Source organism: Suillus clintonianus (assembly GCF_016758775.1).
Source record: "Suillus clintonianus strain FC179 chromosome Unknown DEU56scaffold_172, whole genome shotgun sequence".
NCBI classification, from domain to species: Eukaryota; Fungi; Basidiomycota; class Agaricomycetes; order Boletales; family Suillaceae; genus Suillus; species Suillus clintonianus.
In genome coordinates, this window is record NW_024539396.1 from 28078 (window position 1) to 56053 (window position 27976).

General features: G+C 48.9%; 11 protein-coding genes across 11 annotated transcripts; 8 read left to right on the forward strand and 3 right to left on the reverse strand.

Annotated features, from left to right (window-relative positions):
• Window positions 1–274: 274 nt before the first annotated feature.
• DEU56DRAFT_874313 (uncharacterized protein) lies at window positions 275–1639 on the forward strand (the record flags this gene model as incomplete). The annotated part of the gene is made up of 2 exons (XM_041355938.1): window positions 275–635; window positions 684–1639. The coding sequence occupies 2 exons, from the start codon at window positions 275–277 to the stop codon at window positions 1637–1639; spliced, it is 1317 nt and encodes a 438-aa protein (XP_041201434.1).
• A 626-nt stretch (window positions 1640–2265) lies between these two features.
• Window positions 2266–3385, forward strand: DEU56DRAFT_748948 (GPCR fungal pheromone mating factor; the record flags this gene model as incomplete). Its single annotated transcript, XM_041349388.1, has 4 exons — window positions 2266–2464; window positions 2513–2689; window positions 2743–2880; window positions 2931–3385. 4 exons carry the CDS (start codon window positions 2266–2268, stop codon window positions 3383–3385), a joined length of 969 nt encoding a protein of 322 aa, XP_041201435.1.
• Window positions 3386–5031: 1646 nt separating this feature from the next.
• Window positions 5032–7100, forward strand: DEU56DRAFT_841960 (STE3-domain-containing protein). Its single transcript, XM_041355018.1, has 6 exons — window positions 5032–5327; window positions 5384–5506; window positions 5560–5739; window positions 5791–5928; window positions 5982–6432; window positions 6483–7100. Exons 1-6 carry the CDS (start codon window positions 5240–5242, stop codon window positions 6838–6840), a joined length of 1338 nt encoding a protein of 445 aa, XP_041201436.1. The 5' UTR covers window positions 5032–5239; the 3' UTR covers window positions 6841–7100.
• A 542-nt stretch (window positions 7101–7642) lies between these two features.
• Window positions 7643–8781, forward strand: DEU56DRAFT_189187 (uncharacterized protein). The gene is made up of 3 exons (XM_041344983.1): window positions 7643–7953; window positions 8008–8596; window positions 8662–8781. The coding sequence occupies exons 1-2, from the start codon at window positions 7798–7800 to the stop codon at window positions 8584–8586; spliced, it is 735 nt and encodes a 244-aa protein (XP_041201437.1). The 5' UTR covers window positions 7643–7797; the 3' UTR covers window positions 8587–8596; window positions 8662–8781.
• Window positions 8782–9423: 642 nt separating this feature from the next.
• DEU56DRAFT_919578 (uncharacterized protein) lies at window positions 9424–10212 on the forward strand (the record flags this gene model as incomplete). The annotated part of the gene is made up of 2 exons (XM_041358286.1): window positions 9424–9579; window positions 9634–10212. 2 exons carry the CDS (start codon window positions 9424–9426, stop codon window positions 10210–10212), a joined length of 735 nt encoding a protein of 244 aa, XP_041201438.1.
• Window positions 10213–10949: 737 nt separating this feature from the next.
• DEU56DRAFT_866615 (uncharacterized protein) lies at window positions 10950–11913 on the forward strand. The gene is made up of 2 exons (XM_041355397.1): window positions 10950–11213; window positions 11267–11913. Exons 1-2 carry the CDS (start codon window positions 11064–11066, stop codon window positions 11837–11839), a joined length of 723 nt encoding a protein of 240 aa, XP_041201439.1. The 5' UTR covers window positions 10950–11063; the 3' UTR covers window positions 11840–11913.
• Window positions 11914–14189, reverse strand: DEU56DRAFT_866617 (uncharacterized protein). Its single transcript, XM_041355398.1, has 4 exons — window positions 14125–14189; window positions 14003–14058; window positions 13716–13932; window positions 11914–13654 (listed from the first exon to the last, which is right to left on the reverse strand). Coding segments are annotated over exons 2-4 (1773 nt in total). The 5' UTR covers window positions 14005–14058; window positions 14125–14189; the 3' UTR covers window positions 11914–12100.
• A 578-nt stretch (window positions 14190–14767) lies between these two features.
• Window positions 14768–15738, reverse strand: DEU56DRAFT_841970 (actin depolymerizing factor). Its single transcript, XM_041355019.1, has 5 exons — window positions 15631–15738; window positions 15328–15581; window positions 15113–15243; window positions 14982–15058; window positions 14768–14925 (listed from the first exon to the last, which is right to left on the reverse strand). Exons 1-4 carry the CDS (start codon window positions 15631–15633, stop codon window positions 15027–15029), a joined length of 420 nt encoding a protein of 139 aa, XP_041201441.1. The 5' UTR covers window positions 15634–15738; the 3' UTR covers window positions 14768–14925; window positions 14982–15026.
• A 550-nt stretch (window positions 15739–16288) lies between these two features.
• DEU56DRAFT_841972 (uncharacterized protein) lies at window positions 16289–18309 on the forward strand. The gene is made up of 7 exons (XM_041355020.1): window positions 16289–16561; window positions 16610–16773; window positions 16825–17060; window positions 17113–17271; window positions 17356–17481; window positions 17552–17724; window positions 17803–18309. The coding sequence occupies exons 1-7, from the start codon at window positions 16419–16421 to the stop codon at window positions 17981–17983; spliced, it is 1182 nt and encodes a 393-aa protein (XP_041201442.1). The 5' UTR covers window positions 16289–16418; the 3' UTR covers window positions 17984–18309.
• On the forward strand, window positions 18289–21419 carry DEU56DRAFT_896271 (uncharacterized protein). Its single transcript, XM_041356415.1, has 3 exons — window positions 18289–18972; window positions 19023–19105; window positions 19158–21419. The coding sequence occupies exons 1-3, from the start codon at window positions 18595–18597 to the stop codon at window positions 21271–21273; spliced, it is 2577 nt and encodes an 858-aa protein (XP_041201443.1). The 5' UTR covers window positions 18289–18594; the 3' UTR covers window positions 21274–21419.
• Window positions 21420–21421: 2 nt separating this feature from the next.
• DEU56DRAFT_841979 (SNF2 family N-terminal domain-containing protein) lies at window positions 21422–27972 on the reverse strand. Its single transcript, XM_041355021.1, has 24 exons — window positions 26412–27972; window positions 26246–26361; window positions 25676–26193; window positions 25529–25621; window positions 25372–25479; window positions 25235–25325; window positions 24968–25186; window positions 24869–24919; window positions 24296–24812; window positions 24115–24245; window positions 23499–24051; window positions 23384–23450; window positions 23082–23330; window positions 23005–23023; window positions 22899–22954; window positions 22719–22849; window positions 22513–22665; window positions 22433–22459; window positions 22282–22384; window positions 22143–22231; window positions 22047–22091; window positions 21971–21991; window positions 21741–21915; window positions 21422–21685 (listed from the first exon to the last, which is right to left on the reverse strand). The coding sequence occupies exons 1-24, from the start codon at window positions 27913–27915 to the stop codon at window positions 21529–21531; spliced, it is 5193 nt and encodes a 1730-aa protein (XP_041201444.1). The 5' UTR covers window positions 27916–27972; the 3' UTR covers window positions 21422–21528.
• Window positions 27973–27976: the final 4 nt, after the last annotated feature.

The window sequence follows — 27976 nt, forward strand, 5'->3', positions numbered from 1 at the left end:
ATCGCAATTTTCATTGCCTATCACATTCACCTGTGTGACGCAATTTAGCATTAGATCGCATAAATATTTACATAAACTAAAAAATTAAAATTAAAATTAAAATTAAAGTTGTTATGCAAGTTGTGCCTGCCCGCATGTTCAATTCACGGCGTCACCCATGTACGTTTCTGTCTTGCGTTCGCCAGCAGACGACGACAGACTCATTCGTATATCTCGGACCTCAGACGTTTGCATCTCTGATTAAGCTTGTACGCCCAACTTCAATTACAAAGACATGGACCACTGTAACTATCCGGAAGTCAAACGACCATTCCTTGACACGAGAGCTTTATCTTCCCCGCTTGGTCACGAATCAGAGAGCGAATCTAGCGAGGTTTCCGGCTCCGAAACGCCCTCTCCGTCAGCCAGACCTTCTGCCCGATTCCCGTCGTTCACTCCTCCGCTCGAGGAGAATGGGAGCTCTGAAACATCCCCAAATCTTGAGGCTGAGAGTAGTAAGGGGTGGTATGAATTTGACCTTTCGGTCATACTCGCGCTAGTTTCGCCCATCGGAAACTGGTTGACAGGAGGAGACCACGTCAAGAATTTCCTTCTCGTTCTTCTCCTGATATTCTATTTGCACCAAATTATCGAAGGTAGGTGCTTTGTTTCATTCTGAAGGCGTAAGATCTAAACTTGCACAGTACCGTGGAGCCTCTATCATCTCTCGAGACCCAGACGTCGTTCCCCGGATGTACCACCCCATCGAACGTCTGAGCAGGATCCCTATCATCAAATTGCTTCGTCAGAGCTACACAAGCTCGAAATTTTCTACCTGTTTCTGACTATTCTGTCGCCGTTGCTCGGAGTCGCAATCCTTCGTGTCGTCATCATATCTGTCGCCGGTCCAGAGACTATAACATGGTTCAGTACCTCCCTCTTCATTCTCGCCACCGGTATGCGGCCTTGGAAACACGCGGTAGAACGTCTCCGTCAACGCACAAAAGACTTGCATACTGTCATTCACTACCCCCCAGCCAGCTCACCAGATACGCAGTCGCAAATCGAAGCTCTGGCTGCGCGCGTCGCCGAATTAGAGGCTCAGCTGAAAGAATGCAATGAAACCGTGAAGGCTCTCACAGAAGACGTTTTCGACCACGTGGAGGGAGCCGTTGAGGGGTTAGATAAATCTATGCGGAAACAGGAGAAGAAGAATGATGCTTTCTACTCTGCGCAGGAATTGAGACTCGCAACGTTGGAACAAAACATGGAAGCGTTGCTGGAGAGGAAAGAAATTTCAGGCCACGGTTCGACTCTATCTTACAATCTTACTTCCGCATTCCATGCAACCATGGCTGAACCACTCGCACTCATCTTTCCAGAGTGGGCACGTAGCTCTCGCCGAGACAAACACCCACCATCTCCTCGCTCTTCCCCAAAAATTGGTCGTTCCCGTACCGCCACTAAGCTTGAGACGATACCAGAAGGCGCCACTTTTACACCCAAGAGAGTTCGATATCGCTTTCCCTCCCTCCGTATTCCAGGTTTGAAATTCGTCCTGCGCATCGGCGATTTGGCAACCTTACCCGTCCGACGGGTAGTGGCTTATCTCCTCATGGGCCGCGTCTATGAGCCTAATGCGCCTACTTCCTCGCTTTGAACAGCTTTACCACCGAAGTTTTATGTCTTACCATTATTGTTCCTTTAGCATCGCATGGACTTCTTTCCCACGTCTCCTCATATTTTTATCCGCGCATTGATATTCCGACGGTTCTGTCTTTCCTCATGATTACCGGTATACACGAATAAATGTACTGTACGCTTGTGCGTCAAATTTTGTATCAATATCCAATTGTAAGCAGGCTTTGTTGTTCCTCTCGTGAAGCTTGATGCTGCTCTATATTTCACCGCAGACGTCTCTACCCAAGCTGAGATTGATTTCCACATGCTTCTAGACCGTCCAGCTTCACACCAACGTCTAAACTTAAAGCCTTAGAACATGCCTTTTTGGGGCATTTGCTTGATGTTTACTGATTCCGGCCATCCCCTGTCATGCGGCTAGTCCCTCGGTCAAACGTCCCATCGTATGTGTCCTTATACTTTCTTCGGCAAAGAGCTTATCAGGTCTAGAAAAGGGTGAGTATACAGATTTTGTGTCATCGTGTTCTTGTACTTCACTTCACACTGCTTCCAAGGGCGCAGCTCACTGATTAAAAGCAATGCAGCAGCCTTTCGCTGAGACCCGTATGCCCTTATTGTCTCCCCAGACTGTCTTTCGTTTTTGAAATGCAGACAGAGATACCGGTACTTTCGTTCATTTCCGCAGTGCTGGTTCTCTTTCCGTTGCCCTGGTATTTTCGGGCTCGCAACATCGCTGCAATGTCTATTGGAATTTGGCTGTTTGTTGTGAACATAATCAATGCTATAGATACCCTCCAATGGGCTGGAGCCTACCAAATACCATCCTTACTCTGGTGTGACATCAGTTGAGTGTTTTGACATCAAATATCGATGTGGACTGAAATTTTCGTAGCTTCAGCACTGATGACAGCCGTGAATGTGTCTATACCCGCGGCATGCCTCTGTATTTGCATTCACCTGGAACGGATGGCGTCGTTCTGCCAAACGTCCACCTCTGTGACAAAGCGACGCCGTATTTTACTCGAATGTCTAATGTGTTTCGGAGTTCCGTTAGTATATGCGGCATTGCGTGCGTACTTGCTATGGGCTCCTCCACAATGTTTATTGATACATCATTGATAGATCTAATTGTTCAACCTCGACGCTTCGATGTATATGAAAATTTTGGATGTCGCTGGGCAACATATCCCACTACGGTGGCTTTGTTCGTTGTCTGGATGCCGCCGCTTGCACTTTCTCTTCTTACTCTAATTTTTTGCGGTAAGTCAGTCCATTGTTGTATACATCCATACGAGGCTAAGTCTTTGCAGGCATTACTTGGCGTCACTTTCTGCTTCATGGCGTCCAATTTTCGAGGACACGTGCATCTTCGTCGCTTACTTCTGGAGCCTACATTCGGCTCGTTAGTATGGCGATTTCAGAAGTCATGTGTACTATATTGGCGACTGTAGTGGCCATGATATTTAATCTTAGCTCAGGGCTGGCTCCATGGGCAGACCTTACTCGAGATTTAACCGAGGTCTTGTCGCTCAGCTCCGCTGCGACACCTAAATCAATCACCGCGATGCTCATCACTGAGTGGGCCATCGTAATCGCGCAATCCTTCTTCTTCGTCGGATTGTTTGTGCTTGGAGGGGAGGGGCGCAGTCGATTGCACGAGGCTCTGCAGGTTATGCGGAGGGTTTTCAGTTTCTGTGAGAGACGGTCAACTTGTATCGCTGAGCTCAAAGGTAAATCCACCACAGAATGGTATGTTTCTTCGTAACACCAGCAGATTTCTTCTGAATACATCTGATCAGCGACTTGACACCAGTTCCGTCTCTGACAATTCTCGAGTTCAAGAGCGCCACCACTGTATCTAGTACCGAGTGCACTTATCACGGTTATTCATCCGAGAAACCTCTCCCGCCTTCACCAGCCCTGTCGCGGCCCCCATCACTTGACCTTACGGATGCAAAGCAATTGGAAGAAGGTCCTGACTTTCTTGATCCCGCGCTCCTCCCGCTGGAATCACCCTCGGGCCACTCTGCTATTGCATCTTCACATAATTCTCTCCAATCAAATTTCGACCCGCAACAGCTTCTTCTACCTTCGATGCAGTGGCCTGTACCCCCATCAACGGCCATTGTTCGACCACACCCGAGGTCCTCAAGCCTGAACTTTTTCCACACCGAAGGTTCGCCATTCTATGGGTCCGCAGTGCCACGCAATAATTACTCGAGAGATTCAAAGAATCGTAATGCTGTCTACATGACGGTGGTAAGCGAGATCTACGAAGCGTTTTAGTTGTCTATTTTATTTTCTCATGCCATTCCTTTTACTTTGTCGTCCCGTTGAGGACGTTGACTCTGTGTCGGATAGCACTATACGTGATGTGTCGCCGACTTTGTGCTTTCGTGTTCCTGATTCCTGATGTATTCGTCGTTCCTTTCCCCGCCTTCATTTGTATGACTTTCCTTGCTGTGTTGATTAGTGCTTCATGTCCACCAAGTGTCTGTATCAATAGCCAACGTGTATCACAGTTTTGTTGTCGAAATCCATTATCTTCATTCGTCTCCATGGCACAGGGAAGACTTGCATGGGTGATGGGAGAAACGCGGAAAACATACTGGAAAAGGCAATTCTCCAAATCCCTCCTTTACGGCAACAGCCGCTCTTATTGTCCGTCGCTTTGGGAATGTCACTATTGTCTCAGAGGCTCTCACTAACGTTCATAAGTGCTGTCGTTGCGGAATCGTCTTGCTTTTGAACCCCCACCATTTATGCGGCCAGTCCTTCAAGTTGCGGGCTTGAAATTGTCCAGTTTCATGGAACAATCGATTTCGCGTCCATCTCTGCTCTCCGAGGCTCGGGGTGCTATTCCTTGGTGACACTTTGTATTCTGACGCGTGTATGCAAAGTACCCGCAGCAGCAGCGGCCCGCAAAGTTCAAGTCCCACCAGCGATTTATCAAGCCAAACAGAGAACAAGGGTGTTACAAAGTCCTAGGTGCAGAATTCGTCAATGATTCGATAAACCAGCTGGATTTCTAATTTTATTCTTCATAGTTTGCACAACACAGTGGACCGCGACAATCATCATTGGATGGATCATCACTCGTTCTCTTCTACCAACTTGCCAGCTCCTCCATGTCCGTGAGCACGTGGGAATTGATCTCCATTCCGGACTGTCTTATCACTTCATTTTCATGTGAGCAGCTTTCGCCGGAACTTTCTGATATCTCATGATCATGGGACGTCCGAACTGTGCCGTGCCTCTGTCAAAGATGCTCTTCGGTGCGCCATTTGGGCGTATTTAAAATAACGCTTCACCCGCCTTACCTTTTCGGTGAACAAACATGCGTCCATATATGGACATCAGTTTGTTGGTCAAAAAGGGAATGCTGGCATCTGCAAAGTATTCAAACACGCTATACAACTCCCGAGCACAAGGGGATGTCCAAATCGGACGACAAGGTGGACGAACTTTCGAAGGCTTTAATAGGATGGCTTTGCATGGCTATGACCCTTAGCTTCACCCCGTTGACGTTCCCTCTGCTTAGCCTCATCGCAGGATTGCCAGTCTTCCAAGCCAGCCACCCCTATCCTCACGTAGCGCCATCAACAACTGCGTTGTTAAGATGTTCAACTCACCGGATTGGGTGTTCTCTATATTTGCCTTCATCGGATTCTTGTGCTGCATGATTCCGCTTCCCTGGCATTTGGAGGGTCAGCTATTTCGCAGCATTTCCCATGTGTCCTACATGATCTGACCGATACTCTAGCTTGGAACACTGGAACCTGTCTTTACATGATCTGGACTGGCCTAGGCTGCTTGATCCACTTCATTAACTCAATTGTTTGGAGGGCGAATATGATTAACTGGGCCCCAGTGTGGTGTGATATCAGTAAGCAATTTCTTCAAGTTCTCGGCGCAAACAAAATAATGCTTGTTTCGTAGCCACCAAATTCATGATCGGGCTTTCCGTTGCTATTCCTGCATGTTCTCTCTGCGTAAATCGTCGTCTCTACCACATCGCATCAGTTTCTTCGGTCACGAAGACGAAAGCTCAGAAGAGGCGCGATATTATGACCGATCTGGCTATCGGCGTCGGTATTCCCGTCCTGGAGATGGTTCTGCGTACGTTCGTGTGTCGAAAGACGTCGGACTGTGATTGACGTGCTACCCCAGATTATATCGTGCAAGGACATCGGTTCAACATCTTTGAGGAAATCGGATGTTATCCGGCCACTTATAACACCCCTCCTGCATATGCACTGGTATTTACATGGCCCTTGATCATTGGATGCATCTCCGCTTATTATTGCGGTACGTTTATTGTGATAATCGGTTAAATCGTCGCTGATCATTTTGTGATTCAGTCCGCACCATTATGGAACTAGCCCAGCGCAGGGCGCAGTTCATGGAGTTCCTTTGTGCGAACAAGAACCTGAATTCCAGCCGTTACTTCCGCCTCATGGGTCTTGCTGGCATTGAAGTGTTATGCACGCTTCCTCTGGGTGCCTATGTCATCTACCTCAATGCTACTGCCGAAGACATTTACCCCTGGATCAGTTGGGCGGACACACACTCCGACTTCTCTCATGTCGATCAAATTGCGTCATATTTTTGGCGCCAGAGCAATCCTCTTACGCTATCGCTTGAGCTCACCCGGTGGCTCGTCGTCATCTGCGCACTCGTATTCTTTGCTTTCTTCGGATTCGCCGATGAGGCCAGGAAGAACTACCGCCTTGCCTATGTTTCAGTTGCGAAGCGCGTGGGTCTTTCGACAGCTGGTACTGTGTCGACTGGAGGGTCTTGGACCGCCAATGGGTATGTTGTCATACTTCAACACTTGATCATGTCATCTGACAAGCAAATAGTTCGAAGTCCGGGATGGCGTACAACAGCCGTGCTGGCACAATACCCGTGTTCATTACTTCACGCACCGAACGGAAGCGCGATTCTCTCACTTCGTTCTCCACCGACATCTCCATCGGCGACTTCAACAACACATTTGACGATGCTAAGGAAATTCCATACTCGCCAACAGACACTGTAATTGCCACGGGCTCGATATCAAAGGAGTCGCGTCCGAGCACGCCTGTTGATGGACAGACAATCCCCCTGCCAGACACACCTATTGTTGTGCGGCCTGACCCCACACTTGACATCAACTCAGTCATCCACGTCGTTGCCCATTCACCTGAATCGCGACGCAATTCATTCGAAATCGTTTGATCTCAAAATCCACAAAAACAATCCGCTTTCTTGCTTTCCGCTTTCTCTGCATAGTTTTGTTTTATTGTATTGTTAGCTCATTCACTGGCACTCCCTGGAATCTGGACGTGGCGACTCGGTTTTGATTTGTTCGGATACCCACTACTCTCGACTACCTTATCACTATCTGTATGAAATCGTTTAGACACTGTAGCATTCCTCCACGATAGGTCGGCCAAATTGAAATAGATCATCTTCAAACATGAGATGGAACACGCGGGGATTTCATATCAGTGAATAAATCAATCGCGAACACAGGCTGGAGATATGGTTTGATCAGTTGGCCGATTGGGATCCTGCCTATTAATTATAAGGCCTGGCATCTTACGCAATGCACTTCGGGCTCAGTCACTTCTCTCTAGACTCTCATGATCGATCATTCCAGTTCTATTGAGATTTTGTTAATGTGACCTATCCGAACAATCGAGTTATGCCTTTAGATTGCACGGTCCATGGATCGTCTGGAGGCGTTGCAGCACAGGAGCGTCGCAGTAGCTACTCGGAAATTGATGGCATAAGACACGGGGATTATACTTTCATACACTGCACATAAGGTTCGTTCAATTTGTTGAGAACTGCCAGTGCGCTCAAAATCCTCCCCGTTCATTCGTCAGTTTCTCGGCACTGGTGCGTTGTGGTGAGGTATATATACAAGTAACTTGGCGATGCCGTCAACTATACCTTGAAGCGAACTGAAGCAAACCTCCTGGGGAAGTCCTGGAGCTTGGGGTCTTGAACCCTGTGAATGCCGTGAGTGTGTTCGAATTTTCTATCTTTGTGGTTTTGTGAAGCGAGCAAGCTCGCGATCGAAGTCATAACAGGGTGCTACAAACTCTCCGACGATGAATACTTCTTCGTGCGCTGGTTTGGACGAGGCTTATTCGTGTTTGCTCCCTTATTTTCACTTTCAGTAACAGTATGGTTGCAGCCAAAATCTGCTTGCTTCTCTGTGCCACTGGAGCGCAATATTATGCGATAACACCTCCAAATGCCAAACCTCCTGCAAAGGAGCTTCTGGATCCAACTGGTTTCGAAGTTGTTACCTTCACCCCTTGGGTAACTATTGCATTGAAGGTACTTTCTAGCGCCAAATTCTACTTGCATTTTACTGATTAATTACCCTTTAAGAGCTTTCTCGGTGTATGCGTTATGTCAGATATCTTTCTTGCATACGCAACGGGAAAGGAATCAAATGCCATCTCAGAATCAATCACCACCCTTCTAGTCCGCGGTGACCTATGTTCCCTCTCGGCCTTGGACCATTCCGCGTTGTCACCCGCACTTATAGCCGGGTCTTGCCTGAGCATTATCGGCGGTGCTATTCGCATCTACTGCTATTCGGCTCTAGGCAGGCTTTTCACTTTCCAACTCAGCATCCGCCAGGACCATAACCTGGTCACATCCGGCCCTTATTCCATCGTTCGACACCCCAGCTACACCGGTGCATTATGTCTTGATCTGGGCATCTTGCTCTGTCATTTCCACACTCGGTCATGGCTGGTTTCTTGTTCGGGCATGTTTCCTTCATCTGGCCAATGGGTCCAGTTGACTTTGGGATGTCTTTGGGTGGCTGCGCTTAGTCTTGTTTTTTATATGTTTGGACAACGTATCGTGAAGGAGGAGGCGATGTTGCAGGGACACTTCGGAGACCAGTGGAAAGACTATGTGAAAAGGGTGCCTTATAGACTATTTCCGTGGTTGTACTGATGACTGTAATGTATGTATTCAAGACGCTATGTATCAAGGCACTAACATGACAATTTCTTGATCGCTGGTTCACAGGGGGATGATGAAAGGAAAGGAGAACGCTCCGTGGTGCAAGATATGATCATCAGGGGTACGAGAGACATTGTTTCAGTAATCGTGAAATGAAGAGTTGGGCTCAAAAATCCTTGCCGTTCATCCGCCAGTTTCTCGGGTGAGTATGGACTCAAAAGGCGCCAGTTTTCGAGGTTCAAAGGGCATGAGCTGTCAATTGAAAAAGGCGTCTGATAGAGCAACAACGTGGTCACAAGTCTTGACGGTGCTGAGACCTTAATCTAAAGTGAAAGCTGAAGGACATCCGAAGGCACTGAAATTCCGAATCCTTCGATCCGGTTCATCCGATGATGAATTCGTCTTCATGCGCTGGTTCGGACGAGGCATATTTGCGGTACTTGATTTCCGTCAGCTTGCAGATCGGTGACAGTGTCAACATGCAATCAGCCGAGTACGATCCTCGATTAGGCTCATGAATTCTGATAATAGCGTCGCATGCAGGGATGCATGGGAAGGTGTCAGGAAGCACGCCAACGTGTATGCTCTGTTACACATAAATTTGGAAAGGGAGTATGTAGAAGTTGCAGCCTCAGGCGAGAATAAGTGTTAACCTTATTTTACGTACATAAATCATTTAAGATCCCAAATATTCCCAGGGGGAGCCTGCGGAAACCTTTACTCCCTAGCTGTGTCGCTAATACTATGTAGCTTGTGTGGAGTTTGTGGACCTTCAAATGATGAGTACCTCTAACAGTTTGCTCCCTTACTTTCACTTTCAGTAACATCATGGTTGCAACCAAGATCTGCTTGCTTCTCTGTGCCACTGGAGCGCAGTATTATGCAACAAGACGACCAAATGCCAGACCTACTGCAAAGGAGATTCTGAAGCCCGCTGGTTTCGAAGTTATCACCGCCACCCCTTGGATACCTCTTGTAATGAAGGTATTTTCTAGCGCCAATTTCACTTGCACATTACTGATCCAATCGCTTGTCAAGAGCCTTGCCGGTGTGTGCGTTTTGTCAGATATCTTTCTTGCATACGCAGCGGGAAAGGAATCCAATACCATCTTAAAATCAATCACTACCCTCCTAATCCGCAGTGATTCATGTTCTCTCTCGGCCTTGGACCATTCCATGTCATCGCCCGCACTTATCGCCGGGTCTTGCCTGAGCATCATCGGCAGTGCCATTCGTATCTACTGCTACTCGACTCTAGGCAGGTTCTTCACTTTCGAACTCAGCATCCGCCCGGACCATAAGCTGGTCACGTCTGGCCCTTATTCCATCGTTCGACACCCCAGTTACTCCGGCGCATTATGTGTTGTTTTGGGCATCTTGCTCTGTCATTTCCACACTCGGTCATGGCTGGTTTCTTGTTCGGGCATGTTTCCTTCATCAGGCCAGTGGGTCAAGTTGATTTTGGGATGCATTTGGACGGCTGCGCTTGGTCTTGTTTTTTCTGGGTTTGGGCGACGTATCGAGAAGGAGGAGGCGATGATGCAGGGAAACTTTGGAGACCAGTGGAAAGACTACGTGAAAAGGGTGCCTTACAAACTAGTTCCGTGGTTGTACTAGATCACCGTCATTTATTTAGGGCACTGAAATACTGTAATGTCAACGTCTTGATCGCTGTATTACAGGGGGATGACGAAAGGAGAAAAGGTATGATAACAGAGAACGCTTTGGGGTGTAAGAAGTGATCATCAGGCGGATGAGATGTGGTAATTTCAGTAATTGCGAGCAGAAATCGGTATCAATGTTATAGGTTTTGATTGTGGACTGTAAGTGCTGAGAACATGTCGACGAGATGCAGTTGCGGGACGGAAAGAAAGGAAGCACGAACAGGTGCAGCTGTTGAAGTGAATCGACGTTGCCGTGTGAACGAACCATGATTATCGAGAACATTGATTCTCGCGAAGCGGTTTACGAGCCCATCGATGAACGCTATTCCTTGACGGAAAAGATCATATGAACCATGAAGGTGGTGCAAAGGTGAACGTCCGAAGACGATGAGCTTAGGAATGCTTCGATCCAGTTCATTGAAATATGGTGAATCCTTCTTCGTGCGCTTGTCCAGACGAGGCTTTAGCAGTGATTTCCGTCAACTTGCAGATCGGTGACAGTGTCAACATGCGATCAGGGTCACCAGGCCAATTATGTGATCCTCGACTGGGCTCACAGATTCTGATACTGGCGTTACAAGGATACATGTGAAGGTGCGAAGTACGTCGTCGTGCATGCCAAGGAGTCTTGCGGCAAGTTGCGGGTGAGAATGCATTTGAAATCAAGCGGACTTCGGAACGCCAGACCGTGCCTTGTCAGAGCAGCTGCTGGCCGCCAGCAGACACTGGCTGTACGGTCGCTATATAGCTTGTGTTGAGCTTCTGAGACCTCTGTGTGCTCCCTTACTTTCAGTAACAGTATTTATGGTTGCTGCCAAGATTTGCTTGCTTCTCTGTGCCGCTGGAGGGCAGTATTATGCAATGACACCCCCAAATGCCAGACCTCCTTCAAAAGAGCTTCTGAATCCTACTGGTGTGGAGGTTGTCATCCCTTGGGTGCATCTTGCAGTGAAGGTACTTTCCAGCGCCACTTCCACTTGCACATTACTGATCAATTGCCCTTCAAGAGCTTTCTCGGTGTGTGCGTTTTGTCAGATATTTGTCTTGCGTACACAACGGGAAAGGAATCAACTGCCATATCGAAATCCATTATTACTCTTCTAGTCCGCAGTAACTCTCTCTCGGCCATGGACCATTCCGCGTTGTCACCCGCACTGATCGCCGGGTCTTGCCTGAGCATCATCGGCGGTGCTGTTCGTGTCTACTGTTATTATACTCTAGGCAGGTTCTTCACTTTCGAGCTCAGTATCCGCCAGGACCATAAGCTGGTCACATCTGGCCCTTATTCCATCGTTCGACACCCCAGCTACTTTGGTGTCTTATGTATTGTTCTGGGCGTCTTGTCCTGTCATTTCCACACTCAGTCATGGCTGGTTTCTTGTTCGGGCTTGTTTCCTTCATCAGACAAGTGGGTCAAGTTGACTTTGGGATGCATTTGGGCGGCTACGCTTCATATAATTTATGCGGGGCTGGGAGAACGTATCCGGATGGAGGAGGCGATGTTGCAGGGAAACTTTGGAGACCAGTGGCGAGCTTATGTGAAAAGGGTGCCTTACAGAGTAGTTCCGTGGTTGTACTAGGTCACCGCCATTTATTTAAGACACTATCAAGGCACTAGAATACTGGAATGACAACTTCTTGATCGCTGGTTTACAGGGGGATGACGAAAGAAGAAAAGGTACAACAACAGGGAACGCTCCGCGGCGCGAGCAATGATCATCAGGGGTATGAGCGACGTAATTGTTTCAGTAATGGTGAATGAGAACCAAGAAAAAGGGATGTCCGCCAAGCCAGTAAAAGTGGACGGTACGCACAACCAGTAGCTGAGATCCAACATCACTTCAACCCGTCGGCTTTGCCTTCATCAGGTAGAGCTGTAACCCCCCCTCCACATACTGATTCAGACGTTCCCTCAGCTCGGCGATTGTGTTATCCCGTGAATCCTGCCCGTAGTCAAATGCTGCGATCCGCAGGCAAAATTTTCCCAACTTAGGGCTAGCACTGCACCTCGACTCTACAAGCTCCGTCACCCTATCGACGGAAATACGCTTCGAGCATTTGAGACTCAACGATGAGAGTTGAGGACAGATGGAGGCGCCTTGAGATGCTCCGGATAACACGAGGCTGTCCACGAGGTTGTGATTGAGCTGAAGAGGGCCAGGCAGGAAACGTAGGCGTTTTAAGCGATGAAGCTGGGAGAGGCATGAAAGCATGTTGGCATCGGATATATTAATAGTGTCAAAGGACAGGTTTTCGAGAGTTGCTGCGCTTCGGGAAATGAAGGGGAGGGGTTCTGTTTGGCTGGCGAATGAACCCATGGCAAGACTGACGTTCTGAAATTCAAACGTGTGCAGTTTTGGTGCGTGGAGCGCATCGAAGAACTGTTGGGTGTAGAGCGTTTGACAGAAGAGGCGTACTTTCATTGATTCGAGGTTGGGAAGTGAGACAGGTACGATCGTATCTGGATCTGGGTCGAGTATTGTCATTCCTATTCCGATAGAGCAACATTTGAGATTGGGGCATTGACGGAGCACAATGAGGTAGTCGTTGTGAACGGCATTCCAATAGGGGCTGGCGTCGTACTGAAGGGACAACTCTGTCAGTTGGCTCCAAGGAACGCGGAACTTGGTGGTGTCAAGAGTACCCCACGCAATCGAGAGGCTGCGTAGGCTGGGTGCATCATGAAGAGATAATGGAGGTGGATTGTCGTTACTAGGAAGAGGGTTGCTGTTATGAAGCTCAAGACGCCGTAGGTGCGGAAGTGGACTTTGGGTGACTGTCAACAAGGAGCTAAGTGCCAACGGAGAAAATCTAAGACAAAGCTCTTCAACGCGGCATCCAAGAGTCAGGAGCTCCTTGTCAAGTGACATAAGAGCTGCCCACGTGATCGGAGAGTTGCTCGGGTGCTCGAGAGTTAGGGAAATTGGAAGAGCTTTCGTGCGCGATATCCACACGTGCATAGACATGATCCTTGACTGCATGACGTTGTCCCAGTTTGGCGTTACGGATGGAAAGCCAAGCTTGAGAGTCCTCCACAAACAAGGGAGAGAAAACATGAGCTCTCTCCAAGCGCTGCAGACTTGACACAATAACAAGGGAGCCCGAAGAGGATCGAGCTCCTGAAGTTCTTCGTCCCGAACACAGAAATCAAAGACCTTTGCCATTATCTCTATTGGCATACGGCGAACGGGAGACCGTAGCGCTTCTAGTTTCTGGACCATTTCCATGGTCCCAGATTGTTTAGCCTCGAGGCGCGAAACCTCTGCTCGGGCGCGATCTAATTCCTCCCTGATAAATGAGAGCTCCAGGCGCTGCTCAGCGAGGAGATGGCTAATCCGTTGTGTATCCATTGGAGAGGGAATACAGTTCGTCTGTAAAAGTCGTACGATAGACGTCTGCAGGGATGTCATTGAGCTAAGTTGATATGTATGTTTATGGTGCGGTGCCAGCACATACTGGTATTTTTAGATCCATACAGGGGATAGATAACCGAGATGTCTTTGAATCGTCGACTGACGCCATCGCAGTTCCGCTCCTTGAAGGATTCGCTGTTTGAGATCCGGGGAGGGAGAGAGAGAGAGGGAGATAAATGGAGAGAGAGAAAATAGACACACGAGGTTCATGGGTCATTTGCAACGCGGCGCAATTCGCCTCCATATTTACGTGTTTGTTCCTGTCATGGGATCATATCGAATGTCCTTACAATCAGCTCTTTGTCGCGCCCAAGGCTGTAGTTCATGCACATGACCAATGCTTGTGGTTTGCAGTGACGCCGGCTGACGCTTAGAGCAGCAGCAGCCTGGCAGTAATGTCTGACAGTTAGGAACACTTTGTCTAGAATCAGTTGAATCACATGAACACTGACAGACAGGTTCTGACAGTGACATTGTCTGTCTGTCAGTTCTAACAGACACCGACGCAGCCGTCAATCACTGGCAGTTTCAATGGTATCCGGCGGGTGCTATCAATACATTAGGGTTGCGGAGTAAATATTTGGTGCTGTTATTTCTGAAGGCTCTTGCCAAACAACTTAAAAATGCACTTTTAGCTCCACAACTTCTTCGCAATTGTTCCGCACTTGCACCAGGAAGAAACTTACAATATGAATCCCTTCTCCAACTTCACATGAAGCACGATGAGTCACCCCTCGACTGCTGTGCATCACTCGTTGTTTTCTACTCATATGTTGTAGGTGATGTTACTGAGGGCTCAACTGGTGCAATCAATCATGATGGTACTGAACGGGCTCATGATGTGCTGTAACTTGACAGGTACAGGACACAACTTTATCACTGTCAGGTCTATCAGTTGATACGTTCGACCTTGGATTGGAGCCAATGGCCGCCATACTTTGAATTCTAGTAAGCAGGGGTCCACAATTATAATGAGGGCTCGTGTACAAGGCATGTTTTGGAGCATTTTATCAGTCATTCTCATTTAGTGCCCAGTTATACCCCAGGTTCCCGGGCACTGTGTTCCCTTTTGCCGTTGTTCACCACGCAGCGACGCTTCATGTACATCTGATCAATGGGAACTCGAGCGCTTCATACTCTGGAAAAGTCTTTTACATGTGCTCGTACAGTAAAGTGTGAATCCTTTGCAGCTTTATACAACTATCTTCACGATTACTACATCAAAAAAGGTTTATAGTAATGCGCATCTTCTGCTGAGAAACATCTCATAAGATTGACAGCGTGAGAGCAGTTTCAAAAGAGCACTCACAGCTAACATCACAGATCAAAGGAGAGTGGCACAAAGTACTGCTTTCTATCGGCTCAAACGCTTCACTTTGTCGAAAACTAGGTGGCATGGTCAACAATCGCAACTTGGTAGTTCATATAGGTGAGACGGACCAGTTTCATACGCAACCTCCGTCATGTCCGTTCCTTGGATCTCAATGCCAATCCCGTCCAGAGACTTCCGCAGTGCGTCCTTCGAGGATGCGTGCACCATCTTTGCCCGAATCGGTGCGGTGTCTGGTGACCTGGAGTTGTGAGTTAAGCACAGAAACTAGTTGTATTGGTACCCTGATGTGACACATGGTCGGCCAAATGGACTACAGACTTACCAGGAGACGAAGCAGAGCTTGTTCCTCTGGGACCCATCTTCCAACTTATATTCAAAGTCGTAGACAGCCCATCGGCAGCCATCGGCAGGCAAGCTGTTCACAAACTCTTCGTAGTCAGGATTCTCCGAAGTCTTGTCGACGATGATTTGTGTCCGTTTATCGTTCAACTTGAACAATATGTACTTGAGCGATTTGCTCATCTTCAATTCTGTGAATGCTTGGAGGCATTCGGAAGCTGCTATCACTCCGGATGACTGTCCAGAGCCCATCAGGGTAAGGCTTGTCATTGCATGTGCGGCTCACCATGACGAATAAGATAATAAGTGAGAGAGATGCAGTATGTTGGAAACAATCGCGATCAAGATAAGTGCAACCGTTGTGATACTGCGGCAGTTGCCAGCTCCGACCTAACAAATCACATCACGTGACGCTGCGCCCGCGGGCCGCAGCGCAAGGAGCAGCGAAGTACTTCGAAAAATCACAGGGGGACATGCTTCTGCTAACAAAGTTGGCACTAGCTAGTGATTGATGCAGAGGATATGTATATTGACGGTCGAAGTTATCACATGTTCCACCATCATCCATGGGATTGACACCGAACCAAATGTTACTACGTATAGCAGATGCCACAGGATCCATCCACCGTCGAGCCCTGCTTAGACAGATTCCACTGCCAAGGCTTGATGCACTGAAACCACGTGGGCCTGTTGACAGTGGCATCAAGCAAGTGCAACCTTATTATGGCTGGCACGGGTGATGTGCTGCGGACGAATCAACCTATGAGAAGACTTTGAAACTTAAGTTCATGAAATCCCTCCTTAACTTTCTTTCTTGTTATCTAGACATACTTGATCATCATGACTGACCCGCAATCATCTGGATCGCAGCAGCAGTCAAGGTGGCAATCGTTCCATTATTTGGCGGTGTTATTTTTGAAGGCTCTTGTCAAACAAGGCCAAATTCTCGCTACCACGCTTCTACGCCTTGTGTGGCACAGGACGTACGCGTCACGTCTAATTCACCGCAACACTCAATTCTCATATATCACAAGGACATTAAACTTAGGCCACGTTGCTTGCAGTGAGGAAACCATGCCGTCATCCCCATCAGTGCCAGTAGAACTACCCAAACCGCCCAAACTGGATCTGGATGAGTTCGTTGCGACTGCCCTGTCAGCTACCCCAGCGGAACTCCATCCATTTTTTGAATCTTTCGGCAAACTCCACACGAGAAAGTAAGAGGGAAATTAACACAATAAACTCACTACTCACCAATCACGCAGACTATGGCATCAACTAACGCTCAAATTATATGAGTTTTTTGACCACCCGTTGTCGCGGCCCTTCCGTGTGGATGTGTTTGAGCGATTCGTGCGCGACTTTGAGCCCAAACTGAACCAACTTAAACTTGTGGAGATGGGGACTAAAGTGTCCAAGGAGATCGACAGTAGGTTTGACCCCCAATTCCCAAATGATCTGACCTGACAGTTCCATCAAGACCCACAAACACAGCTTTTGTTCCTCAACTCCATACTTTCACGGATCGATGCCGAATCATCACAGGAGGCATACGTGCTGCTGCTTGCAAACATTGCATATGCAAAGCTGGTGTACGGCGATTTAGAGGGTACCAAGACGGATATGGATACTGCCTGGAAAACACTCGATCGACTGGAAGGAGTTGACACTGCCGTCAATGCTTCGTATTACAAAGTAGCCGCTGACTACTATAAGGCGAGAATTTTCGAGAATGCTGCAGTTCACCTCGTTGACTTGCCGAAAACAGGCCAAAGCGGAATATGCGCCATATTATAAGCACTCTCTGCTGTATCTGGCATGTGTCGATGTAGCAACAGACCTTACTTCAGAAGAACGTTTGCTGCGCGCACACGACCTTGGCATTTCGGCATTCCTCGGCGACACTATCTATAATTTTGGGGAGCTGGTAAGCAGATACCGTGAATTTGAAACATCCACTTTCGTCGGTCACAGCCTGAGGATGATCGCTGACTGACTTCATCGGTATTAGTTGATGCACCCAATACTCGACGCGCTGGACAACACGAAGTATGATTGGATCAAGAAGCTGTTGTTCACATTCAACGAAGGCAACATTGGCAAATTCGAAGCACTGGCACCACTATTTCCGCAGGAGGTACGTGCATGTTGTCGCGGAGACCCGCACCGAGCCGAGCCGACCATCTGACAAATGAGCTCTGCCACAGCCGATTCTGGAAGAGAACTACCCCTTCCTTCGACAGAAGATATGTTTGATGGCGCTGATCGAATCAGTGTTCAAACGGAACGCGAATGACCGAACGATGTCTTTCCAGGCTATCGCCGAGGAGACGCTACTTCCAGTAGACGAAGTGGAACACCTCATCATGAAAGCACTGAGGTCAGTGCATTCTTGTTGAATTGAAACCAGGGCGTTGCATGTGCTGATAATCTAATTGTCATCGGTACTTGCCGCTAGCCTCAAGTTGATTCGAGGTTCCTTGGACCAGGTGGATCAAAAAGCGCGCATCACGTGGGTGCAACCTCGTGTTCTGTCGCGCGCACAAATAGGCGAGCTAGCGACGCGGCTTGGAGCGTGGATAGATAAGTTGGGGAGCGTGGAGCAGAGGATGGCCCCACATGTGTCTACGGCGGCATGAGTACGTTCACACTGTACGTAGAGATGGGCGCCGACTTTTTCCAAGGCGACTGTCCCCGGAGCAAGAATGATCGATTGTGACATGCTGCATTCATTGTATGAATTTTTAGAAGGACACGTTTGCGGTTCCGGATCAGATACGAAGGTTATAACGGTGGTTTGCGAGCACGTTGAGACACGATGCAGATTCTGAATGACATAGAGGGACTGATGAGGGTATGTTTGAGCCGTAGGGAAGGAGGGTTTAAGCCGTAGTAGGGGAAGAGGCACTGCTATCGAATGCAGGCTTCCTCATTTAGGGTGTGAAGTACTAACAGCATGCTGTCCAGTAACCTAAACTAGTCTCAAAGAATCTGTTAGGTCAAATCTGGGTGCTCATCCTCTCCGAGTTTCTTCTGTCCTCATTGCAATCCACGACTCAACGATTCGTAACTATCTGAGCAGGCTGTACGGTACAGTGACAACGCCTGTCCATCAACGTGTCCGGCGATACCCTCACGCGAGGTCTGCCTCCTGCAATTCATATCCGATTCTACTTCTCCCGGTTTTCATTATAACACTTCAAAAGATTATCATTTTTCATCCAGGTCTTGTCTCTGTCGAGCATCTGCAATGTCAGAATCAGCAGAATCGACTTGCAATCCTCCAACCGCTGTCACCTTTTCCTTTACTGCCCCCTTTCCCTCAGTATCCTCCTCCATTTCCTCAGCGTCATCCACTTCTTCTGCGCTAAAGCAAAGGCGCGTGTCGCTTGCGCTTCCATCTTCACCCAGGCTTGTACCAGCGTGGAATTTTCGTGACGACACCGGCCTCACTTCGCATGTTGCTGAAACCTCTGCTCCAATGCCAGAACGCAAAGGAAAGATGCGCAAGATCGCTGGTGATGGCGACTACCGCGAATCAGTTGGCTCTTTCATCATTCAGCAAAAGAAACCGCGCAAGAAATGGTCCGAAGAAGAGACCCAAATGCTCGTCGAGGGTTGTAACACGGTACATATGGCTATTAATTGATGTCTCACATATTAATCCTGTTCCCTCAGTGGGGCGTCGGCAATTGGAAGGCCATATTGAAAGATCCGAAACTCACATTCGACAACCGCTCACCTGTCGACCTCAAGGACCGGTTGGTACTCCTTAATTCCCGTCTCTTCATATTTATACCTGAACTTTGCCAGATTTCGCACTTATTTCCCTGATGCGTATAAGGAGCACTATCCCAATGCTAAGACCCATCTCTCCAGCAAAATACGGTCAACTCTCCCGGATGGACGCTCCATCTTTGAGAAAACGCGTAGTAAGAAGCGTCGTCCGTTTACCGAGGAAGAGGACCGCGCTCTCAAGGCTGGCTATGAGAAGCATGGTACCGTTTGGGCGACAATAGTCAAAGACCCTGTCTTCCAGGAGCAGAATCGACGCTCGACTGACCTCCGTGACCGTTTCCGCAACGCGTTCCCAGAGCTGTATCAAGCAGCGGGCTATAAGCCACGGAACGCGCCTAAAAAGCGGAGAGAGTGTGTCCAGCCACTTCCCATTCGCTCAGCAACTGATGATCAGTTGACTGCGCACAGCAGCCACATAGGCCCTGCCCGCAAGAAGCGCGTACAGTCCAGGCAGGGTATGTTCAGAGGTGGGACGAAGAGCGTCCCAGAGAGCACAACGTGCTCTGAAGATGACGATAGCTCAGGTGGCGAGGAGGAGGGTGGCACCAGGCTCTTCAGATGCCCGCCCATTGTGCACGACCCTTCTCAGCCCGATGAGACGTCTTCGCCAGACGGACTTGCAGAGATGGACATGGAGACGATAGACCCCTTGTCTGAGCCACTATCTATTCCCGACTTCATGCCTAGTGCATCGCAGTCTCTCTCAGAGCTCACGGACTCCTCTCAGTCACAGACTTGGTCCAGCATAGACACACCTCTTAACTCTGCGACGTGGTCTGCAACCGCGGCATCTCCTACATCATCACACATTTCATCCGATTATCTGCTTGGCCATTCTCTCTTTGATCGTCGCCTGAACACTATTGGCAAGTCGGCGTGGGGTCCGCAGGACTGGTTTTCTGCCAACCCCCGGCTCGATAGTTCTGCATTCTCCAGCAGCGGGTCATCTTTTGCGGACGGTTTGTCTCCAGCACCATCATCTCCGTTTTCCTTTCATAACCTCAACCACGGCGTCGTCGATCGCTACGACCTTTTTCCAAGTTCCTTTCCGAACGACTTCACCTCTGACGTCGGTGTTGGGGACTCGCATTCCACGTTTTCAGACCCTGAGATGTTCGCGCCGAGCAGTTTCAGAGGCTTCACACACCACTCCAACTACGCTGGTGACCTCATCTTCGGTGCACGGACACATCAACCCCAGCAGTCATACTACGGTCCCGGATTCGGGTTTGGTACACCCGGCCTTGGACTCTCAGGGATGCAGCAAGCTACCGGCCTACATCCGCTCCAGATCCACACCCCTGCTCTGCCAGGCATTGACGAGATCGAGCTGGCGTCGATCACACTCAATGATCAAGCGGAGATTTCGGGCGATACCGCTCAGACCACTAGTGAGATTGGAGTGCAGAAAGATGATTCAGAGGCGCCTTTGAACCTCTCTGCCCTGGAAATATATACCATGTCGCAGCAGAACATGGATGATATCGTCGACTTGACACATTCCACTCCCCCTGCAACACCCATCACCTCGACTCGCCCTCTACGGGGTCATCCCCACATGCATGCGTCCTCTCATCATGGCCGATCTATCTCAGTTCCCCCATCCGAACATCGGTATATGTCTACCCACCTGTCCCAAAGCCATGGAGCCTCGCAACCACAGATCACGAGCACCCGCTCCCTCCCTTTCTTCGACACTGTCCCGTTCACACATCCCTCTGATTTGGCATCTATGCATGCGCAGTCTTCGTCACCGTCAGGGGCTGACTTCTGGCGACCCACAAACCCTAATGATTTCCACGGCGTCCCCTACCTCGATTTGCACTACTTCAGCAGCCATGCCACTGACGGACATGATGTCAACCCCATGACCATTGACACTTCGCGTCAGGGACAAGCGTTAGACCTTGCTCGTTCACATCCTTCTCAGAAGTCGGCTCCTCCGGTGCCGTACTCCACAGTGTCTCAGGAACTTCAGACGGCGCAGGCGCTTCTGACAGGCACCATTGTACGTCAGCCACACACGATGCACCACCGCGGAACAAGCTTTGTCTCTCCGCAGGATCTGCATTTCCGCAAAGCGAGTGATAACAAGCGGAAGAGAGCGAGCTGGGATGGCGGGGTCTTCTAGCTCATTGATTATTTTGCTCTGATGTTTTCCTTCGTGGACTCGGAATTCTTCGTCGAGAGACATATACGTCTCTCTCTCCCTTCTTATCTCTTCGCTCCGTGATTCATCATCATAGCATTGCATGTCTCGATCGCATCGCATCGCATAATCTATGTTTAGCTCCAGTAGCAAGCATCATGTTTCCATACTTCTATGAAGTTTATGAATTTATGTAATTATACGATTGCTCATGGAAGCATGTGGAGGCTGGGAGGCTCAAAATGGGAGTCTCGAAGGCCCGGCTTCTGCGTTAAGCTGTGCATTCCGCCCTGGTGGTTCTACTTCCATCTCATCACTGGGTTCTTCTGGGGGAAGAAGGTACTGGATCTCCTCGAACATATGAGGGAACAGGATGGCCAGCATGTCGTTTACTCTAGCGCCGCGCACGTGGTAAGCATGTGGAAATAGCACATTGGGGTGAATCTTACTTGAAGATGAAGTCGCCTTTTTGTGCCTGCTTCTTCTTCCCTGAGGATTCGACGGTCTTCTTCCCGGCATCCATGGCGAAGGGTGTTAAGTTGATTGTTCCAGCGGAATTGTCTTTCGTATAGAGCGAGAGGCCTTGCCGAGCTGCTAGGTCGAGAATATTCTTCTCCACGGTATCTGTTGAAATGGCATCAATTCGAAAGGTGAAATGACGTCTAGGACTAGAAGGTACCCTCGGCGTAATAGCAGAAGACTAGAAGACAAGAAATTGAGAAGCAAGTAAATAGAACAGGTTGTTCGATGCACACCTTCTGTCGGCTTGTTCTGTCCCATACGATCGATTCGTGCAATAGCTGAGGGATCAGTGAGGTGGTTGTAGAGTTCAAAACTGAAAGCGAACCAACCTTGAACTTCGAAACCATGGTTGACCACGCTCTCGACGAGAAATACGCGTGAGGCACAAGTCACGTTCAAGCCAGCATTATCTCTCTCCCTAAAATGGTGTGAACACAAGGGATGAACAAGCATGCGCTACGAGCGTACCCATGTAGTAACAATACTTGTAAGGCAGGGTCTGTGCGGAATTTCTTAGCACCGCTGTCTTTGCCTTTGCCTTTTGCGTGGTCGAGTCTTAAGTATGAGATGCCTGCGAGTCCGTCAGAACGCTAGACAGGAAGCCGAGAAAAACTCTGACCATTGTAGGTGAGGGCATGTTCTATGACTGCGAAAGAAGTTGGTTCATTATGCAGATGAGTAAAACCTCAGAAAACTGACTCTGCAGTGAATCAGCCCACGCCGAGAATACAATGCTCTTTGCACCTGGGTCGGTGAACTGGATATACAACAAATGTCTGACCAGTGCCTGTATTTTGCTGCCGTAACTTCCATTTGATTCCATAGTCTGGATTTCCTCAAAGAGTGTAGGATCTAGTGGCGCGCATCAGACAAGCCACAGACCGAGTAATTAGACGTATCCTTACTTATCATGTTGTATTGGATTTCCCTTCGAGACACCGGGGCGGGCTCGTTGTTCACCATGACAGGTTTAGCAGGGGCAGGCTTGTCTGCTTTAACTGTGAAACGCTGCAATTGGTCTACATTGATAATGACACTAGAAACGCAGTTTGTCATGATGAATTGTTAACAGACAAGGTACGCACCGGCAAACTGGGCAAGCTCTTCCCTCCCTGCGAGTGACCCAAGCCTTCATGCATCCCTACGTGTGCGTCAGGAAAATTTGATGATGAGAAATATGACTGAACTTGCCTCACAGAAAATATGCGCGCTGTATACATATTAGATTGGCCGCACTCCTGAAACTCTAAAAAAAATAGTCGACCTACCATTGGGTAATGAATCCTCGCTTAAAGTCGCATCTACAAAGAATGCAAGCCTCGTCATCCTCGTCAGTGACGCCCTCTTCTTTATTTTTCGCTAGATGGTTCAGGTACCGCTGACGGGCGCGGGATGTATTGATTTTGCCTTCCAATTCCATGCGTTCGGCTGCGCATTCCTCCATAGCCAAAACAACGGTACCGTCCCACACTGCTTCTGTGACAGTATCAGAAATTTCCTGCAGTTGACGGAAATAACTGTGTATGTTTGAACTAGTGGTAGTGCGAACCAACGTCGATTGTGAACTTACAGGATACGTTCGTTGAAGATCTTCCGCAGTTGACTCAAGTCAGCATCAAGCTTATCCATGAGCGCCACTGCGTTCATAGTGAGTATGGCGCAGCTACAACATCACAGTGACAAACCTTGCTGCGCGATCAAGGTTCGTAATGAGTTTGCACCATCCTTGGCGATGAGCTTCTCGGGGTCCTTCTCAGATGCAATGCGGGCCGCTACAGCACTCAGATCGACCATGATAGATCGTAACGCTCTCCCAGAAAACTGGTCGTGGAGATCTTTACGCTGCTCTGTGAGGTCTCTGTGTAGGACTTCATGTTGAGGTTGAACTTCGACATCCTCAGGGATCTCGAAATCTTCATCCGGCATTGCCTGAGCAGCCGCTCTCGCGGCTGCTTTTGTTCGTCGTACTTTGTGTTCCCGTGCATCATGCGCAGCAAGGAGCGTTCGTTCGGCAGAAATCGCCTCTCTGCGGTCCGCAAGCAGTGCGGCATATGCCTGCATATATATCTCGGCTTCGCCCTGAGTATCCAATGTACGAGAGTATTCCTCCCCATCGGCCTGGTCATTATTTGCTGCTAATTTCTGAGTCAACAAAGCATAGATGCAGGTGCGCCACTCCCACAGCAAAGCGGTTTGTTCGTTCAATGCGAGCTCTATGATGTCATTGGCTTCGTCAAACTGCCCAGACCGGTGTCAGTATCGGCAAAAAGCGGAATAAGCTAACCCTGGGAAGGAGCTCACGAGATGCGTCGATTGTTTTCCGCCTTTATCAAGAAGAGGAAGTGGGATTTGTAAGGACTCCTCATTAACGCCCCGTCCAGTAGTGTCGGCACTCAGGACGCTCATTGCTTTGTTGGCACTCTCCTCCGTCGCTACATGCATGGTCAGTGAGAGTATAAGGCAAACTGATGAAAATGCGCACATTTCAGCAGGTCTTTTCGCAGGGTCTCAGCTGCAGCGTACGAGGCATCTTCCTTATCTGATTGCGATGCACCTAGAACATGATACACGTCCCCCTGCAAAAATTTGACACGGTGCAAAACCATCAGACACTCTCGTAACCGCTGTTGCAGGGCCCGCCGCTTGATACTGTGCTCTTCGCCTGCGGGAGTCTTGGGAAGACCTCGATCTTCAACATCATCAACGTCATCAACGTCCTCGTCTACATCAGTGAGAGGTGACATTTCTCGTTTTCCTTTGCCTTTGTTCATCCCCAAAAGGTCCGGAAGGTTCTTCTGACGAGATTCTCGGAGAGCTCGCGCTTCATTTTTCAGAACTTCTCCTTTGACTTGGTGTTCTGTTATGGTGGTCTTGATGTCGCCGATTATTTCGTTTGCTTCTTGCTCTGCAATTATAAGGTAGTCCAAAGCACGGTGGTATCGATCAAGGTTCAGATCGTTGTGTTGCTGGAGCTGGGCAAAGCGAACAAGGGCTTGAACCTGGAGGGGATGGATCAATTCTTGCAAGCTCGTATGATAAGAATGACAACGCTTGCCTTTGCTTTACGATCATCCATGAAGTTGCGCCAGTTTTGGTCTCTCATAGCCTGACATCTATGAGCCCAACAGATTATGACAGGGGAGAAAATACATGCCTCGAGAACGTCGCCGATGCTCTTGAGGGCACCAGGCTTAGCCAGCTTGTCCCCTGGCCGCTGCAATTGTCCGACTTGAGGATGAGTGCAGATACCACGAAGCTTTCTCAACACATTCCGCAGCAGAGTAGCATCAATCTGCCACCCTTCAGAAGCAGCAACTCCGCGCGCGTCCAAACCAAGATCAACTAACGCTGCCTCGAGATGGTGATCGTAAACCTTTGATACTGTCATAATTTGCCTCACAATGAGCATGTCATGACTTACGTGACGTTCAACCCTTCCCAATTCAATACTAACAAGGTATCTCCGCTGTTGCGGGATGGTTAATTCGTCCTTGACAGCAGACTTGAGTGTCCTAGTGTGTTCAGTAAGGACACGCAAGGCCTCGTCAGTTCACTCACCGGATAGCGTATCGTTGAAATAGGTCAGCGAACTGTTTCTTGAATGTGTGCTTCATCAGTCGATTCCACATGCGGGCCGGACCGACGACATCGTCGACACGTAAGAACCTGATCCAGCGGTATCAGCGCATAATCAGAAAACATCGGTCTATCTGACCTTAAAACACGAATGAGGTCAGAAACCTGAGTACGGGCCGGTGTTCCAGACACCGCAAACGACGACAGTCGAGGCACCAAAGACACCATCTCTCTGAAATTTACAATCATTCAGTATTTTAATCACCAATAGAACAAGGGATCTTACTCGGATTTGCCGGTCCCCATCATTTGCACTTCATCCATAATCACTCTATACCACTCGCACATGACAAGGGGGCTTCTAGGACGATCAAGGTTTGAGTACTCCACCTGTGCACGACGAGGACGTTTGGGTGGTGCGCGGGCAACAGTCAAGTCTTGACGGAGCACATTGTATGTCGTGATGCAAACATCAAATGTGTTCACATAGGAGCACCAATCAAGTATGTCATCATCCTCGACCACGGATGGTCTCTCTTCGATATCGATGTCCATGGCATCCTCGTCATCAAGCGCCTTCGCCTTCCCTTTTGCAGTCTTTTGAACCTTGGATCCATTTTTTCTAGATTTTTGCTTCTGGGATCTGCACCGCCGTTCTCGTTCGTCTTCGACATCATCCGGGGTGATGGGCACACCGACTTTCGACCAGCCATCATAGATGAGAACCTTGAGCCCTGGAGCATGAACAGCAAGCTCGTCTACCCATTGAGGCGCGAGTGCAGGGGGAGTGACAATGAGAGTAGTCTGATGCATATCTATATTAATTGGTCTTCCACATGACACACAGGTACACTACCTTGATCTCCTTCACTTCAAGCTTGGCTTCGGGATCCCATCGTTTGTTGATAGGACTACGCTCAGGCGCGGGGTTCAGTAGAATGAGAGAAATACATTCAATTGTCTTCCCGAGCCCTGCACTTCGTTAATATGATGCGAATGGGATGAATTGTAATACAAGGTACCTGGCTCCTCTGCAAGTATTCCCCCTAGTGCAGCGTTGTCTTCTGCCAGAGAAGGGCTTACGACGCCGACGAGCGTATTGAAGAAGTGCTCCCGCCCCCCGAGCGAGATCTTGGTCCAAAATGGAGGCATGAGAAACCGGGATTGGGGAGGAGTGTATGGCATGACACTGCCTTCCTGAGTCATCGTCTTCCCTTCGCGTAGGAGCATCCACTGGACACTGCGCCGTTGGAAGGGTAAGAGCACTGTCAACAAACCCTCAGGCTGGAGGGACTCGTATGTCACGCCTTGCGAAAGAGCGGGTGCCGGGCGAAGAATACCGTAAAAAAATGGGATACTTGCATCCCCTCTTGGATCATGTTCACTGTCGAATAGCGGATGGTCTACCGATGTTAGGGTAAAAAGAGCAATCAAGCGCCTCTGTAATCCTTCGAGTTCTGAAACGCGCTTTTGAGAAATCTTCTTGGTGTCAAATGGTTCATACAATCTGGGCACAATGACGGACACGTCGAACTGTGCGAATAGCCGGAAAGGTAACTCCTTTGCATGGTCGTAGCCACCTTCAGGAAGGATGATCACCTGAACGCTTGTCTCGATTTTTGCACGACCTAACGACTGGAAGGTAAAGAGTGCCTTGAGAAGATCATCATGCTTGGGGGAATGTTGCATATCATCCTCTTCCTCTTCGAGTACGTCTGGCCATGCAACTTGAGGGAGGAGGAAGAACCACCGCTCACTCCTTTCCTTGATTTCCTCAGGATAGGGGTTCATGGGGCAGTCCAGCTCGCCTGAAAGAGCTAACAAGCGCGTTTTGTAGTTCTGAACCCAGAACCTGCCAAGGTCGAATGTTTGAGGTTGAGAACGGTCAGGGCAGAGCGCGATAAGTAGAGATAGAAGATCATGTTCCTCCTTGAGCCACCCAAGTTTCTTCGCTGCTCGGTCGGGCACATAAGAGTTGTCGTCATCACCTTGGGTTGATTTCGTATAACGCATTTCGAAAGAGTATTTGAAGACCGGTAGAAACTGGCTTCCAGGATCAACTTTTATTTCCTCGCAACGACCTTCTTCCCATATGCAAGGGTATATTTGCTTGTATGCTGGGCCATGCCAGTCATCTTCGCGTCCATAGGAGTCGTCCGAGGATGGTTCCGACTGGTTGTCAGCATCTAATCCATCACCACCCTCGGCAACCTTCCGTCTCTTGCTTTTCACAGGAGAGGCAGAGGCAGAGCGTCGTCGCTTGTTCCCCACGTGTTGTTGCACTTCAACATAAGCTCCCCGTACGCCTCCATCGGCTTCAAGTGCTTCATCATGTATATCATAGTCTCCTTCGTCAACCTTCTCTTCCTTTGGAGGTTTCAAGAGAGCAATTAGCGTGTTCAAGTTGATTGCAGGGCGAAAGTTGTCAAAATCTGATGGTCTGAGCTGCTGCGAATCCCAGAAGTGCGAATTTTTGTGACGAGCAGACTCTGTATATTTTCCGCTGATAGTAAGGATATGCTCCATCTCAGAAAAATACCTGCATACGCAAGTCCGCAGAGGATGTTGGAGGTTAAAAATGATAGGC

Excerpts from the sequence above, each read along its gene's own strand:
- DEU56DRAFT_841972 (XM_041355020.1), top strand. The coding sequence starts at position 16,419 with ATGCCGTCATCCCCATCAGTGCCAGTAGAACTACCCAAACCGCCCAAA. Across the intron at positions 16,562-16,609 it reads GGCAAACTCCACACGAGAAA|ACTATGGCATCAACTAACGC; the intron begins GTAAGAGGGAAA and ends CCAATCACGCAG. Across the intron at positions 17,061-17,112 it reads TAGCCGCTGACTACTATAAG|GCCAAAGCGGAATATGCGCC; the intron begins GCGAGAATTTTC and ends TGCCGAAAACAG.
- DEU56DRAFT_841979 (XM_041355021.1), bottom strand. The coding sequence starts at position 27,915 with ATGGAGCATATCCTTACTATCAGCGGAAAATATACAGAGTCTGCTCGT. Across the intron at positions 25,480-25,528 it reads GACCTCATTCGTGTTTTAAG|GTTCTTACGTGTCGACGATG; the intron begins GTCAGATAGACC and ends CCGCTGGATCAG. Across the intron at positions 24,813-24,868 it reads TGGATGATCGTAAAGCAAAG|GTTCAAGCCCTTGTTCGCTT; the intron begins GCAAGCGTTGTC and ends CATCCCCTCCAG.
- DEU56DRAFT_866617 (XM_041355398.1), bottom strand. Across the intron at positions 13,655-13,715 it reads GTATGGATCTAAAAATACCA|ACGTCTATCGTACGACTTTT; the intron begins GTATGTGCTGGC and ends ACATCCCTGCAG.
- DEU56DRAFT_896271 (XM_041356415.1), top strand. The coding sequence starts at position 18,595 with ATGTCAGAATCAGCAGAATCGACTTGCAATCCTCCAACCGCTGTCACC. Across the intron at positions 18,973-19,022 it reads TCGTCGAGGGTTGTAACACG|TGGGGCGTCGGCAATTGGAA; the intron begins GTACATATGGCT and ends CTGTTCCCTCAG. Across the intron at positions 19,106-19,157 it reads CCTGTCGACCTCAAGGACCG|ATTTCGCACTTATTTCCCTG; the intron begins GTTGGTACTCCT and ends GAACTTTGCCAG.
- DEU56DRAFT_841960 (XM_041355018.1), top strand. The coding sequence starts at position 5,240 with ATGTTCAACTCACCGGATTGGGTGTTCTCTATATTTGCCTTCATCGGA. Across the intron at positions 5,740-5,790 it reads CGTCCTGGAGATGGTTCTGC|ATTATATCGTGCAAGGACAT; the intron begins GTACGTTCGTGT and ends GTGCTACCCCAG. Across the intron at positions 6,433-6,482 it reads GGGTCTTGGACCGCCAATGG|TTCGAAGTCCGGGATGGCGT; the intron begins GTATGTTGTCAT and ends ACAAGCAAATAG.
- DEU56DRAFT_866615 (XM_041355397.1), top strand. The coding sequence starts at position 11,064 with ATGGTTGCTGCCAAGATTTGCTTGCTTCTCTGTGCCGCTGGAGGGCAG. Across the intron at positions 11,214-11,266 it reads GGGTGCATCTTGCAGTGAAG|AGCTTTCTCGGTGTGTGCGT; the intron begins GTACTTTCCAGC and ends TTGCCCTTCAAG.
- DEU56DRAFT_841970 (XM_041355019.1), bottom strand. Across the intron at positions 15,244-15,327 it reads AAGCTCTGCTTCGTCTCCTG|GTCACCAGACACCGCACCGA; the intron begins GTAAGTCTGTAG and ends TCACAACTCCAG. Across the intron at positions 15,059-15,112 it reads GGAGGTTGCGTATGAAACTG|TTTTCGACAAAGTGAAGCGT; the intron begins GTCCGTCTCACC and ends CATGCCACCTAG.
- DEU56DRAFT_189187 (XM_041344983.1), top strand. The coding sequence starts at position 7,798 with ATGGTTGCAGCCAAAATCTGCTTGCTTCTCTGTGCCACTGGAGCGCAA. Across the intron at positions 7,954-8,007 it reads GGGTAACTATTGCATTGAAG|AGCTTTCTCGGTGTATGCGT; the intron begins GTACTTTCTAGC and ends TTACCCTTTAAG.